Source organism: Boleophthalmus pectinirostris, unplaced genomic scaffold, assembly GCF_026225935.1.
Source record: "Boleophthalmus pectinirostris isolate CB_2022bp ecotype Guang Dong unplaced genomic scaffold, ASM2622593v1 HiC_scaffold_923, whole genome shotgun sequence".
Classification (NCBI taxonomy): Eukaryota; Metazoa; Chordata; class Actinopteri; order Gobiiformes; family Gobiidae; genus Boleophthalmus; species Boleophthalmus pectinirostris.
In genome coordinates, this window is record NW_026571547.1 from 18,332 (window position 1) to 32,494 (window position 14,163).

Sequence of the window (14,163 nt, forward strand, 5' to 3'; positions counted from 1 at the left end):
TCTCCTGACCTCTTCCTCACGATATCTTTGTTTTTGAGCTCACGTTTTACACATTTGTAAATATTCAGTCTTTTCAATAAACATTACTATTAACAATTGACTAAAATATTGGGACTTTTGATTGTTGGATTTGTTATGAACATAGCATTTAATCCTCACAAGGCTAGTTGCAACTCTGTAGATGTGTTTGTGTTCTCCACAATTATAGGTTAAAACCAACACCCTCAAATTTGAATAAAATTAATCTGGACTCTTGCCATAGCAGCTGGATGGTGTAATCTCTTGATAAACCTGTCAGATGAGTTTGTTACTTTATCACTCAAAGTATTGTTAGCTTGTTTTTGCACATTTTTGTACATTTAAGCAATACAATGTTTTGGTTGGTTTATCGGAAATGAACAGGATGACTGGGATAGGGTTTATTTGTTTTTATTCAAAAATCATGACAGTCACAATAAATTAACCATGCTTTAAACTGCAGGTGCTTGCTTCCCCTAGAAACAAACCTGCAAATGATTTCAACCAGATGAAGAAACAGATGCAACAGTCCCATTTTATGCTTTTGTCGTGCAAGACGCTATATGAAGGAACAGAAGGAAGACGGGGAATTTGGGCTTTTCCTTTGTCCTTTTTCATAGAAAACATACAGCCATCAATGGTGCTCTGTAGTGATTAGACATCTGCCAAGGATCTTATTTACAAAACCGGGGGTGTGCATCATGTCCCTGGCGTGAAGATTTTGACTGTAACGTATGCTGGGCAGTCACCTGATGCCCCAGCCCTGTACACAAACTAATGAGTCTTTCACTGGTCAGTGAGATGCAACTCCAAAGTAAAGACCCTGTGTGAAGAGGCATTTAACACAACAAAAACAACTGTTACCCTTGAGTACCAGCAGAATATCTAAATATTGTAGGCCTAGTGTAAGAAGTCATGCCTCACAACTGGTAAAAAGACAACTGTGGTTTTGGCATTGTGATAAATCATATTTATGTTGTAAGGGTAGTTCATTTGAACTAATTAAGGTCGAGATTTCAATGTGGCTCAGGGATGTGGTATCTTACCCTCTTTTCTTCTCTTTAGAGAATTTTCCACAATGAGGTCAGATTTAGAGGCCACTTTGGTTCCTTATATTTTTACCTTAAACCTGATGTGCTTCATGTTGCAGATCAGGAGTTTGATTAACAATTTCTGAAAAGACATGCTTGTTTCAAGTCTAAGATTTGACAACACTGTACCACATCATTTGGCCTACTAAACAAAGGCAATGTAGGAACATGCAGATTCAATAAGACACATGAACTAATGTTGGCTTTATCATTATAACTTTGCTGTGTAAAACCAAACTGAACAGGGACACCCAGAAGAACCACTGATGCATAAAAAGGTATATCTTCTGTATAATTGTAAACTAGGCATAGTTTGTATTTAAAATAATTTGCTTTACAATGTCATGTAAGAAAAGTATAACCCCAATATTTTCAAATATACACACTGATATGTACAAAAAAAGTTTTTCTTAAATGGTGATGGATTAATATCGCTTTGATATTTTCCAAAGGGCCATCAAAATATATTTGTATAGTAATTTGTCTGCAAATACTTGCAGACTCACAATAGATCAACAGATCCATCTGGGTAACAACATTGTCTTTTAGTAATTGTATGTACTGTGTAGATCCATATTTGGGGATTTTTTTATGACAATAGAAATCCTCCAGGCAGTTGACTTGATACAAATAAAAACTGAAAAAAAAGAAATGGCATGGAAGACAAGAATATGATTGAATGTCATTATAATGTCTCACATTTTGATTAAAGTAAAGAGTAGCTGTATTCACGAACAGATCATTTGCTGTGAATTTGTGAGTCACATGAGGTTGTAACAAAAAAGACCAGGCTGTTGTGACAGATGAAGACATTTCTGTGTAGTAAAAGGCAATGGTGGAATGGTGCTCAGGATGAGTTGCTATCATTTTCTTGGGGTTTTAGAATCATCAGACCTGGCCCAGACTCAGTTGCTTATCAGGAGTTCTGTTGCTGTTTCCACATCCCAAGATTTTGAAGACAATGCTGCTATTACTGCGTTCTAAATGTGAGAAAGACAGGGATAATACAATAACAATATAACAACTGTATACTTTTCAATTAGAAATAAGTAAGGCTGGGTGCTGTTACCACCACAGTAAAGGGAAAAATAAATGCATTCTGTGAAATTTACCTTATCAAAACCCATGGCACAAAGTTTGTCTATTTTGAGTGTATAGTCTGGACTGGAGACGGGAGCACCTGCATAGACGTGAGACCACAGCCTTGCAGTCTGTTTGAACATTTCTGGATTCTGTTTGTACTAAAATTTGGAAAGAAAAATCAAATCTCATCCAAGTTTAAGGAATATGAACAAACAACGCACAAACACCGTTTGGGATTTCAGACCTGATTCGCAACAACAGCATCTTGTGGATCATCTGGTTCTGCAGCAGCAAGGAGTGCTTGAAGAGACAATAACACAGTTCGAAGGGTCATGGCAGCTGCCCTGTGAATGATAACAGAAAGAAATCAATAAAATATAATCTCTAATAATAATGATCTAAATATTTTTCAAAAATGATTAATCATTCTGTGTAAACATACTCAACAATGAAGCATTACACTCACCACTGATCTTTTAAAATGTCCAAACATATTGCCCCCGTCACAGAACTGATATTAGGATGCCAGATCTTGGTAATGAAACGCACCTACAAATAATTTACATTTAATAGACAATAACAGGTCACACTTTGTAATGCTGTGTTTATAATTTAAGTCAAATACCTTTGGTGGGTTAAAAGGATATGTTTCGGGTATTTTTATTTCTAGTTGATACCTGCCCCCTAAAAAAAAAAGCCAAAAGTATCTGTTAAATGGCCAGTAAAATAACATTTTAAGAAGCCATCACAAAGCAATTAAGCGCTAATAATGTGAAGTACCTTCATAAGGTGTATCTGGAGGACCTGCTATCTCCCCCCTGAGCTCTGTGAAGTTCTCATCCACCAAGTCAACTTTGATCTGGTTTTTACTTGTCTAGAGTGAGCCAAGTGAGACATTAACAGGAGAGAGTTAATCACACAATAAAGTACTCTGTAATAACATCCAAGGAAATGTGTTGTGTTGCAACACATGATGTTAGCAACAGTTAGCTAACGTGAACTGTTAGCTTGTCCATGCTAGATTCTTTTTTGCGTTCATCATGTTTAGCCGAGACTGAGGATTAGAGGCATCTTATTTCATAAATCATAAACTGCACATTGCAAATTAACACAAGGGTTCACAAGGACAATTAGCAACAAAAAGCGCAGTTAAAGACAGCATTAATTGTCGGATAACTAATAGTGTGAGAAAGCTAATCGAGGGGAGTATATAGCAATGTCCGGTTTCATATTTCTGACAGCGACTATATGTGTCTGTATTTCACTTATTGAGACACGTCTATATCTGTTAAAAATTAATATTGTACGTCATGAGCTATATTGTTGTAATAAATTGTATCTATAAAAAGAGAGGGCCTGGCAGTGTGACAGCGTGAGCCCCGATGTTTCTTGAACACACCCTCCACACAAACAGTAGTTTGGACTAAACAGTGGAGTCATCATCAGGCTAAGGCTAAAGTTGTTCTGTTAGCAAAGGCCAGACCTGCTGCTGAACTTCAGGTTAGCGACTGTTACTGAGCTCTTTTACTTCAGCGTTCACATAGTTTTATATATGATCTCATACAACTTTACAAGAACATACTGAGTAAAAGTGAGCGCACCTCTTCGCTTTTTAAGACTTCCTTAAACTCCCGTTTGATCCTTTGCACCGCGATGTTAGCCATGGCTGTGTTCTCCTCTCCGCCGCCGCTGCTCTCGGCTGCTGCTCTCGGGGCCTCTGTTCTCCCCTCTCGCTGTGTCTAATCTTCCGCTGTTGTCCGTCTGTGTGGGGCAGAGTCCTCTGTGCTCCTCGCAGATCTGAACTATTTCCCTCTCTCTGTCTGTGCCTGAGGTGCAGCTGTAGCTCTGCAGAGGTCCGTGTGTCCGCGGGGCCAGATCCAGAACATGCAGATGTGCGGCGCAGGGACGAGAACTTTCACTACAACACTGGAGATAATAAAAAAGGTCCCGGGACCGTCCACACTGTTCTTTAACTTCTACACTGTTGGGGTCAGCTAAGATGAAGACCCAAGACCATATATTACAATGTCTCTTTCTTTCTACGTTGTGTTAAAATAACATTATGCCTCCTCATTGGTTCCTACAGTAAGTGCCCCTTTATAAACAAACCTAAAGGTGTTTTTATACCAACCAATCGGATTTCATTGTCTTTTATACACACATTCATAAAGGGACACTTTGTATAAGGCTTATAAAGTGCTTGAATATTATTTCTACAAGCTGAAGAATGATGCATGTGACACGTGAAATTTGATAAATTGTTTGACAATACACACAGTGTGAAACTACATGATCGATTGGTTGGTGTTTGAACCTTTTTGTGTGAGGAGAATATTTGTTTATTTTTAAGTATGTTGCGTCGTGGTTTCTTCATCATTCAAAGCGTTGTTGGTCGCCTTATTTGCAGGACAAGTTGATGGGTAGATATCCCACGGTATGTTTGTTTACAGTCGTGCTCCCTTCTAATTGGCTCAAAGACCCGTCTCTGCATAATCAGGACCAATGGGGACATGGGGGCTGATCTTGGAGCTTGGGGCAGAAGAGATCCTGGTGTTCCCGGATGCGATTAGTATGCTCACGTGGCCAAGTCAGAACACCACACCCCTGTGTTTAAAATCACTGTTGTGATCATAGACTGTATAAAGAATTATTATTATTATATTTATATATACAGTATGGTTGTGATGTGGTGAACTGGCACAAACAGCTCCTTTAGTTGGGCATTTATTAGGAGTTTTCCCGTCTCCCGATTGTTGTTACTAGGCTGGTTTTACTTAAAACTCTTTTGCTATTGAGGTAGATTATCATTATGCCTACAATGCAATGTTATTAAACATGTAAACATAGACAACTTTTGTGCTTATTAATAGGAAATTATTCACCACATTAACCACCACATATTGACACGTTTCTCTATCATGTTTATAATCTTCTACTGGAACAGACCTGAAACTTAAATTCCCCCCCCCCACCAATGACTTAGTGTGTTCTCACTGCCTGTATCCAATCATAATAGCTCCTCCTTATTTTCAGTCACAACAAAAGAGCAGAGCCTTGGTGAAAAAGTTTTACATGACTTCCTGGGCTCACTGCTGTTTGGTTGTTAGACAAATACCTCTAGAAAAATGGCAGAGGGTGGGTTTGATCCATGTGAATGCATATGCAGTCATGAACATGCCATGAGACGACTTCTCAACCTGGTAAGAGAGAAAGATGTGCACAATTTAGTTTTTTCCAGGATCTTAAGAAACAGGGCTACAGCTGACTGGAGGTAATTCAACACATCTTGTTTCCTACTTCCTGTTTTTTATAAACACTTGAATACTGCATCTGGACTGACTCTTTTCATTATTTATTTGTAAAGAAACACAATGTTCCTCCTGGTGTACCCTGCCATCAGAATGGTTTGAGCCATATTTCCCCTGCATTTGGTTTTGTTTTACATACGACCTCAGTCAGCTGTGTTCAGGTGGAACAGGTGGAACCTGCAAGTAAAGCTTCTGTTGCAAAGAATGAGCCTAAGGGATTTTTGAGTCTATCTTTAAAACGCTGTATGAGGTTTTATGTGTTATCTTATATTTTTATGAGTTTTAAACCTTTGTAAAGTGTCACTGAGTGTCAGAAAAAGTGCTGTTAAATAAAATGTGTTTGTTATTATTATGAAAAATATTTGAAAAGAAGAACAATAGAATTGAATGAATAATCAGTAACTGCATTTGACACAGTGCAATATTTTAATTTTTCTTGTATGTATTTTTTAGCTTCGGCAGTCTCAGTCCTTCTGCACAGACACAGAGTGCCCTCAGGAATGTATGCACTCTTTTTGTTGTTATTTCACACTGATATACTGAATACTAAAGGTGTATTTACTATGTTTAGTACCAGGTCCCGGTGGGCCGAATGGGCAGAATGACTTCACCTTGCAGATGGTGGTCATTGGATGGGTAGTACTGGCACTGCTGCTGTTTCTGTTACGACCATCGAGTCTCAGAGGTTCTCCACCCACAGACAAATCCTTTGGACCTTCCAATGTTTGTAAACATTTAATTATCTCACATAATTATCTCCTATGTTGTAATTTAATGTGTTTTGGATATAGATAAAAATCTAACTCTTCTTTTTTTCCCCTTTTTGTTTAGAATGATAGCCAAGAACCTCCTGCACCACCAATAGATTAGCAATGAAACCATAGACTGAATTGTGCATTTTTCAACTACAGTAAACCAGGAACTTTTATCACACCTTCTTTAGATCTATTTTATTTTATATGTCCTTTTTAAAAAAAAAAAAAAAAAAAAGACAAATATGTTGTTTAAATATAGCTACTACTGATCTTGAGGGGTATACTGTAAACAATACATTCATAATTAGATTCTCACATTTTAGTTTACAACTTTTTTCTATATTAGACTGACTTTTAATTAGCTTTGTGGGTAAGCTCTGGTGCTCACATGAGCCACACTTTGCTGAGACAGACTCAAAATGAAGGAGAAAGACATGGGTAAGATGCTTTCTTTCCAGAGCAGAGACTTCTTATCTTTTTTTGAAATTATTATGATTATTATTTTTAATCGCACATGCTTAACAACTTTTACATTACTGGACTCATGTAAGTAGATACTAATCTAGCTTTTAAACATACCTCATACATCCAAGAATCCAAAATAATGAAATAAAAATGTAATGACACATGCATAAAATCTTGTTGAATTTTAAGGCACTTTTGGGTATCAGTACAATCTGCACTTTAATTTCTGTAAACCTCTTTTTATTTAGTAGAATGATTTTACTTTCTTGCCTTTATGTACTATTTTCTCTTTATGGTTACTATATTTAAAAATAAAGAAAATGCAGTTCCCTAAATAATTGTGTTGTTAATATTGTATGATGCATGTCTTCATAGTCTTCACAAAAGGTTTTCTTTTATGAGATGGATGACCAGCAGGCTGTATGTAAAAGCTACACGTGTCATGTATGACGCATCCTGTAGGTGGCAGTAACGCACATTTACGTGGTTGATCAAGCCTCATGAAAACACAAAGAAAACGTGTTTCCCTTGGTTACATTAAACAAAAAGGACACTACCCCGTCCAGCTCTGTGGATCTATTATAAAATTACATCCATGACTTATTCAAACTCTACTGAGCAACATTAAACTTTTTGAATATAAAACATTTTATAGACGTGTTTAAAGTTGTCTACCAGCAGATAATATGCATTTTCGTAGCCCGTAGCTAATGGGGACAGCAAGGACACTTCGTAATGTCGATTTTTGATTCAAACTGCGAAAATGACAAATCAGGAGTTGCGGACTTTAGCGTACAGCAGGAGTCCAAAAACATCAACAAGAACTAAATTTCAGGTAAAAGACTCTTTCACTGATTTGTTTTAAAATTGCCAGGCTTAGTTGCTTTTCTTAATAGTCTACAATTGCTTTGCCAAGAATGCTCCACGGTATGGCATTAAGCTTATCTAAGCCTCTCTCTCCATGAAGACAGGCAGGCGAGGGCAGTGAGGTCAGATCTGTGGACAGGTGACCGCACTTAAAAGCATGTTTTCATAATATTTTTGAGCATTAAACACATCTGTAATTGCATAAATGCTAGTTATACGTGTTTAATGCCATGCTGAGGAACATTTCAGGCAACACAATAACGTAGTCATGGAGACAAGCAGTGGTGGAAGAAGTACTCAGTTGTGCTACTTAAGTAAAAGTATATATACCTGAGCAAACAAACAAACAAAAAAAAACCTAAAGTAAAAGTAAAACTATCATATGAAAAAATATACTCAAAAAAAAGTATTAAGTATTAAAGTATTAAAGTATCCACCTAAGTCCAAGTAAAGCACAGATACCTAAAATTTATTGGCTACTTCAGTACAGTACTTTTACTACTTTACTGCTTTTAAAATCACACAGTGCACCTTTAATAATACCATTCTTGTAGGATGAACTTCAAGCAGCCGTTTCTGCCCGGGCAAGCAGAGTCATAATGGATAAATATTCTGATGACTTCGATGAGGAGGAGGATGGTAAATTTACACTAAAAAACAAAAACACATATTTTTCCAGCTTCCAGTCACTACAATGTTATGTTATGTTGGTGCAGATTTTTTGAATGAACTTCTTAATTCAAGAAAAAAGAAGGCAGATGCATTCAAGGCAAGAAAACTCAAAACTGTCAACTTTGAGTTTTCTGATGACGAGGACAAACCTGTAACAACAAAAAGAGTTTCATTTCTAAAATCTCAAAGAATCTCTCCAGAAGGCAACCTCACAGATGAGAAGAATAAAGATGTACCTCACAGCTCTCTCGATGGTAGCGGAAATCGTAGTTCTGTTTCCCCAAACCAACTCGCAGACAGTGATCAGACCTCTGAAAAAAGAAGTGATATGGAGTCAGCTCATTCTCAGGATACGCCAGAAAACACCAGATCTGCTTCACCTCTGTCAGGGGATGCTACACAGGAGATGCCTTCACTGTCACCATCTGGTATCTGTGAAGACACTACAATACAGACTGCAGGCCCAAGTGAGTTTCCCTTTACCTCTTACCCATTTTTTCTTACAATTGCATATGAAGTTTGTTTGAATGTTTGATCTGTTAAAGAAAAGGATCTGCCCACACCCAAACCAAGGCAAAGGGCAATGCCAGTGACTAATGAACCACAAGACCAGCAGTGCAATGAGCCAACGAATCAACACAGCACGTCCAGTTGCAGTCCAAATGTGAGTCTCTCATAAAGATTCTGGTAGAGGGTCTGTCACCTGCTTGTCTCCATGGAGATGTTATTGCTTCATCTAGAATGGTCCACAGTAGAGATTAAACCCATCTATCTCAAGGGAGACAACTGCAGTCTACATTATAGGTCATATCTGTAGAGAGTTGCCCCCATTCACAGAGAGAATAATTTTATTTTGAGCAATAGAAACACTCATAATGAATAACTTTTTACCTACATGCATTAAAACAGATAAGACAAGACACATAAGTTACAGATAAGATATAGACAGTACATTTTTAATGGCTGCATTTTTTATTGGAAACATACAATCATTTTAATTTACCTTTAAATTTGTTGTTATTGGTTTCTAATTTTAAATCACAGTCTGCCCCCTTTGGCAGAGAAAGAGGATTGACCATGAGTTGTTCTGTACATAGAAACAACACAATTACCACTAGTAGCACCTCTAGTTGTAGCTCTGTGAGTACATTTTATGATCCTGGCAAATTCAGTACAGTGGTGTATCACAGTTAAGACACTTAAAAAATAATTTAAAAATTATTAAAATGGGTAAAATTTTCAGTTAAAAAGGTTATGTTTCTTTGAAATTTGTGTCTGGGCTTTTTGTCAAGGATCTTAAGGGTCATTTTGTATAATGAACAGAGAGGTTTCATTGTGGTTGAGGAGGCCTGCGACCATGAAATGCTAGACAGAAGTGTTTAATATCATACCATGGACATTCCATAACATTCCAGGCAAAGCAATAACATCTCCATGGAGACAAGCAGGTGATGGACCCTCCACAGGAAAAGTTGCACAACGTACATTTAATGTTGCATATTATTATAAAACTATTAGGACGTTTTAATCAAAATGATGGTATATTTGTTGCAGCTTTCTGAAGAAACCCATGCAGCTCTTAGTAGCAGAAGTCAGTCCTTGTCAAGTGCAGGAGAACATTCAGCGCTCACAAAGTCTACACTGGATTCAGGATCTAAAAGTAACGCATCTAATATTCTGTAGCACAGTTGAAAGCCGTGTTGACTTTGTGTGTGTGTTTTTTTTAGATGGTTATAATTCACAAGATGGTGACGGTGACAGTCATTGTCTTTCATTTGAAGAACTTGCCATAAGTCAACCACTCCCTTCATCGGTATGCTTCTGCTTCATATTAATGGATATAAGCAAGACTTAGACAAACTTTATTGATCCACAAGGGAAATATTTGGACACAGTAGCTCACACATCACAATATATTCTAATGACAAAGAGCAAAAGTATAAATGGTAATAATAAATTCAAAATGAGTAGCAAAAATAACAAGAGACTGGTGTCAAATAAGGCATAATTATAGAAATGTAAATGTATATAAATAAAATAAAGCCTGATAAACATGTATAATTATATGATACAATAATAAGCTCTGTTTACATTTACAGGGAGACTCAGGGGATCAGGCAGATTGTCCTACCAATAATTCCACTGAAATCTCTGAAAACCTGCGTGATACTCTGTACGTATCTTCATAAAGGATAGTCAATTTCCTTTTTTGTATTATTGAAATTAAAAGGAACTGTTTTTAAAAGATCATCAGCTTCCCATGCTAAAGCCTCTCGGGGTGGGAGTGCGAAGAGGACGGTGGAGTCTAAGTACCTGGGGTCCCTCCGAGTTCTGGATCGTACTTTTTCTCTCCACGACTCTGAACCACAAGCAGATTCACTACGAGCTGCTGTTTATCAGGTCACTCCTGCTGTCACACTTTGCTGCTTGGTTTCAGACGACATCACAATTTTCCATAGGCCAATAATATTTAAAGTGCGAATAACAGGTTGTGATGATTCTCTAATTTTGACTTAATTTGGTGGGATAATTTCTGTTGTGTAAATGATAGCTTTATACAAATCAAGAAGCAATTTGTGAACAAAAGTTTAAAAAAAAAAAATAAAGTGTTGAAAATTACAGGAACTTAGTTTCAACAATATTAAGGTGTTTTCTTATATTTTTATTTGTCAAAGAATAACTTCTGTGTACCTTAAAGTATTTTGTCTCCATGTACCACAGGGTTGCTAGGTAACAGTTATGGAAATCCCTACTGTGATGCCATGATTTCCAAACAGGAAGCAAAGTTTTAGTCATAAAAAATTGCCAAATTCTGGAAAAGGTGTTACATTTTTAATAAAAACTTAAATATATTTATCTTAACTGTGTTTTAATGAAATTTATTATCCAACCTGTCATAGGCACTTTGACATAGGGGGCAGCTGAAATGAATATTGTTCAAATGCTGATTTCTCAGATTTCTGTTGTAATATAGCAACTTCTTGGGTGTAGTCACAAATTGAAATTGACATATTAATCATTTGTGACTTTACCTTTTGGATATTTCATGGCAAAGTAGAATGTAATCAAAAGGGGAAACTGAATCTTGCCCTTATCTGGGAGTACGGCGTCATCACACTGTAGAAAATGAATGTAACCTTCTGATTTCTTTGTTATCACATCTTTACTTGCATTATCAACAGGAATGGGTTAAAAAGAAAAGAGGGAGTTTGAAAGAAAGTATAGAAAGGAAGAAGGAAGAGGAGAGGATAAAAGACAAAAAGAAAAAGGTAACAAAGTAAATATTATGATTTGAAGATACAATGATTAATTTGAATAAACAAAAAAATTGCAACTACAGGAACAAGAAGCTAAAAAGGAAGATGCTTTGGCCTCCTATGAAGCCTGGAAGGAAAAGAAATTAGAAAGTCTCAAAGTAAAAACCAAAGAGCAACAAGAACAGATGAGAAAGGAGCAAAGGGCACGAGAAGAGAAAGAGGAAAAACGGCAGACATCCAAACAGGTGTGATAGATTTGTTCAAAATGGACAAGCTCTATGTCTAACTATTTTCTTGTGTTTTAGGTATTTGAAAAGTGGAAACAGGAGCATGATCTTCTCCTCAAAGAAAAACACAGAAAAGCAAAAAGAGATGAAACTGAACAAAAATTACAAAAACAAGAAAAAGAGGAGGAAAGAAAAGAAGCCAATCATTCTGCCTTTACACAGTGGTGTGTTGCATGTTGTCATTATACTGAATTATTCTGTCTGGTTATTTGAATATTTGAATATTTAAACCATATGCTTTATCTCATCTATTTAAGGAACGAGAAAAAGAAAGACATCCTTCATGAAAGAGCTGCTGTAAAACGTAAAGAACTCAAAGATACCACCAAAGCTGAACACAGTTTAAAAGAAGAGAAAGATAAAATGGCTTTAGACATGTATGAGAGTTGGTTGGTAAGTAGATTTACACTTGGGTGACCAGATGTGCCAATTTAACCTGGACAGTCCCAGTTTTGAGTCTCTGTGTCCCCTTTCCCAGCAGATTTATCCAAAACCACTGATTTGTTCCAGTTTATACAAGAAATGTCCTTATTTTTGACCTGATTTTTTTTTTTATATGATACTCGACAACAGTAAAGAGAGTCATATATTGTCATTTGTTTAGCTAAAATATGCTTGAAAATGAGCATAAGGTAAAAATGCACCATCTGAAGTCCCTCAGATTATGACTGACCCGCAAGTGAGTCGTGAATGGACAATGTTACTCACTCATTTTCACAATCTAATTTATACCAACGCAACCCGGGTGTGTTCCAGTATTGAATTTCGAAAATTTGGTCACCCAATCCTATACTCTGGGTTTTTATTTGTGCAAAGTTTTAACTGTGCGTTTTATTTTAATTCACAGGCAAAGAAGAATCTAGAAAAGAAAAGACACAAAGAAGAAAAGTGGTTTCAAGGAATTCTTCATGATGGACATACCCCTCCTCCATGGAGCCCTCCAAACAAAACAATACCACGTGGAAAATAACAAATTATTTTTTATGCTCTGATATTTTTGAATATATATTTAAGGTTTTATATTTTTTATTAAAAAGGAATATTTGATATACTTGGACTGCAGAAGAAAAAAATTGTGATAATGGAGTGCTGTACTGGATCAAAACTTACAAACGCAGGGGGCTTGAATTCTTGTAGAGAAGAAAGAGGATGGTAGAGGCACTAAATACTTGTGTGTCAGTGGTGGAACGATGAAGTAAAAGTAGTAAAGTACTTACTCATTTAATACTTTAAATGCATTTTAGATATTTGTAAATTTTAAAGTGGATACTTTCTACTCCACTACATTTTTGAACTGGACTGAAAAATAAAATAATTTTTATTATCATTTGAGACCTGCTGAAACAAGTATATAAATTAAAAAAAAAACTGGTGGTTATGCCATTCTCCCAGACGGGGGCAAGAGCCAGTTTTCCCTTTTGATTACATTGTACTTTGTCACATTATATACAAAATGTAAATGCACAAATGTTGAACTTTTTTTTTTTTTTTTTTTTTTTTTGTGGTAGTAGCAGTTTATTCTGTTATTTTGCAGCACTACAAAACAAAACAAAACATAGGCTACATCCATGGATCATGACTCAAAGGGTTTAAGCTGAAATAAAAGTACTTGCCAAACCCTATTAAACAATGGCAGAATTCTAAGAAGGAAAGCAGCGTGTGAACAGCAAGTTTGCATTTACCATTTCACTTGCGACTTACTTTATATATATAAGAAACTAAATATAAATTAAAACAAACAAAATTTTATGCATAATTCATTCATTCCAGACCTCTATATCTTTCAAAACATAATGCTTTATACTCTGTTTTTAAAAGCTTCTACAGTGTAAGATTTTTTATATATATATTTTTTTTAAATCAGCACTCAGGTTGTTCCATATAATAACCCCTCTAACAGAAATACAATCACTTTGTTTTCTAAGTTCTTATCTTCATTTTTTTTTTTTTTTTTAATGCCTTTTTTTTCTTATCTATAACAGACTAGACCCAAGAAATCACCGTATTACAACAAAAATCTGAATTCCAAATATATACATTTTAGCTGATCCCCATCTATATTAAATAATATAGACCTGGTATAATGTTATCATGTCCTCTGAAACCCTGCAATTGAACAAATGTCAGCATACATCTTTCAAAATCAATACATCTGAAAGTTCATAAGATCTCAAAATCTACACGAAATACTTTTACTTTTTATAATTTGTTACTATTTCCTATTTAAAAAACGGAGTACTTCTTCCACCACTGTTACTGAAAAAAAATAGATAAATAATAAACAAACAAACAAAAATAAATAAATAAAAGTTTTTATTCACAGAATAAAGGGAATAAAACCTTTATTTTGAAACGTCCTG

The 14,163-nt window shown here is 35.9% G+C and overlaps 3 protein-coding genes across 3 annotated transcripts; 2 read left to right on the forward strand and 1 right to left on the reverse strand.

Moving 5' to 3' along the window:
- Positions 1 to 413: 413 nt before the first annotated feature.
- ube2kb (ubiquitin-conjugating enzyme E2Kb (UBC1 homolog, yeast)) lies at positions 414 to 4,185 on the reverse strand. The gene is made up of 7 exons (XM_020930504.2): positions 3,794 to 4,185; positions 2,973 to 3,066; positions 2,818 to 2,876; positions 2,659 to 2,741; positions 2,437 to 2,536; positions 2,222 to 2,350; positions 414 to 2,089 (listed from the first exon to the last, which is right to left on the reverse strand). The coding sequence occupies exons 1-7, from the start codon at positions 3,854 to 3,856 to the stop codon at positions 2,015 to 2,017; spliced, it is 603 nt and encodes a 200-aa protein (XP_020786163.1). The 5' UTR covers positions 3,857 to 4,185; the 3' UTR covers positions 414 to 2,014.
- Positions 4,186 to 4,387: 202 nt separating this feature from the next.
- On the forward strand, positions 4,388 to 6,433 carry smim14 (small integral membrane protein 14). The gene is made up of 4 exons (XM_020930505.2): positions 4,388 to 5,392; positions 5,954 to 6,002; positions 6,072 to 6,223; positions 6,332 to 6,433. Exons 1-4 carry the CDS (start codon positions 5,318 to 5,320, stop codon positions 6,368 to 6,370), a joined length of 315 nt encoding a protein of 104 aa, XP_020786164.1. The 5' UTR covers positions 4,388 to 5,317; the 3' UTR covers positions 6,371 to 6,433.
- An 828-nt stretch (positions 6,434 to 7,261) lies between these two features.
- On the forward strand, positions 7,262 to 13,124 carry map9 (microtubule-associated protein 9). Its single transcript, XM_055148126.1, has 13 exons — positions 7,262 to 7,555; positions 8,142 to 8,226; positions 8,304 to 8,726; positions 8,805 to 8,923; positions 9,814 to 9,919; positions 9,987 to 10,072; positions 10,359 to 10,432; positions 10,506 to 10,659; positions 11,442 to 11,528; positions 11,600 to 11,761; positions 11,822 to 11,967; positions 12,061 to 12,196; positions 12,651 to 13,124. The coding sequence occupies exons 1-13, from the start codon at positions 7,484 to 7,486 to the stop codon at positions 12,771 to 12,773; spliced, it is 1,773 nt and encodes a 590-aa protein (XP_055004101.1). The 5' UTR covers positions 7,262 to 7,483; the 3' UTR covers positions 12,774 to 13,124.
- Positions 13,125 to 14,163: the final 1,039 nt, after the last annotated feature.

What these genes read in the sequence shown, in the direction of transcription:
- ube2kb (XM_020930504.2), bottom strand. Translation starts at nt 3,856, where the DNA reads ATGGCTAACATCGCGGTGCAAAGGATCAAACGGGAGTTTAAGGAAGTC. An exon ending in ATCCTTTTAACCCACCAAAG is followed by an intron (nt 2,742 to 2,817) that starts GTATTTGACTTA and finishes AATTATTTGTAG; the next exon opens with GTGCGTTTCATTACCAAGAT. An exon ending in GTGCCATGGGTTTTGATAAG is followed by an intron (nt 2,090 to 2,221) that starts GTAAATTTCACA and finishes TCTCACATTTAG; the next exon opens with AACGCAGTAATAGCAGCATT.
- smim14 (XM_020930505.2), top strand. Translation starts at nt 5,318, where the DNA reads ATGGCAGAGGGTGGGTTTGATCCATGTGAATGCATATGCAGTCATGAA. An exon ending in TGAGACGACTTCTCAACCTG is followed by an intron (nt 5,393 to 5,953) that starts GTAAGAGAGAAA and finishes TGTATTTTTTAG; the next exon opens with CTTCGGCAGTCTCAGTCCTT. An exon ending in CACAGAGTGCCCTCAGGAAT is followed by an intron (nt 6,003 to 6,071) that starts GTATGCACTCTT and finishes TACTATGTTTAG; the next exon opens with TACCAGGTCCCGGTGGGCCG.
- map9 (XM_055148126.1), top strand. Translation starts at nt 7,484, where the DNA reads ATGACAAATCAGGAGTTGCGGACTTTAGCGTACAGCAGGAGTCCAAAA. An exon ending in GAAAACCTGCGTGATACTCT is followed by an intron (nt 10,433 to 10,505) that starts GTACGTATCTTC and finishes TGTTTTTAAAAG; the next exon opens with ATCATCAGCTTCCCATGCTA. An exon ending in TACGAGCTGCTGTTTATCAG is followed by an intron (nt 10,660 to 11,441) that starts GTCACTCCTGCT and finishes CATTATCAACAG; the next exon opens with GAATGGGTTAAAAAGAAAAG.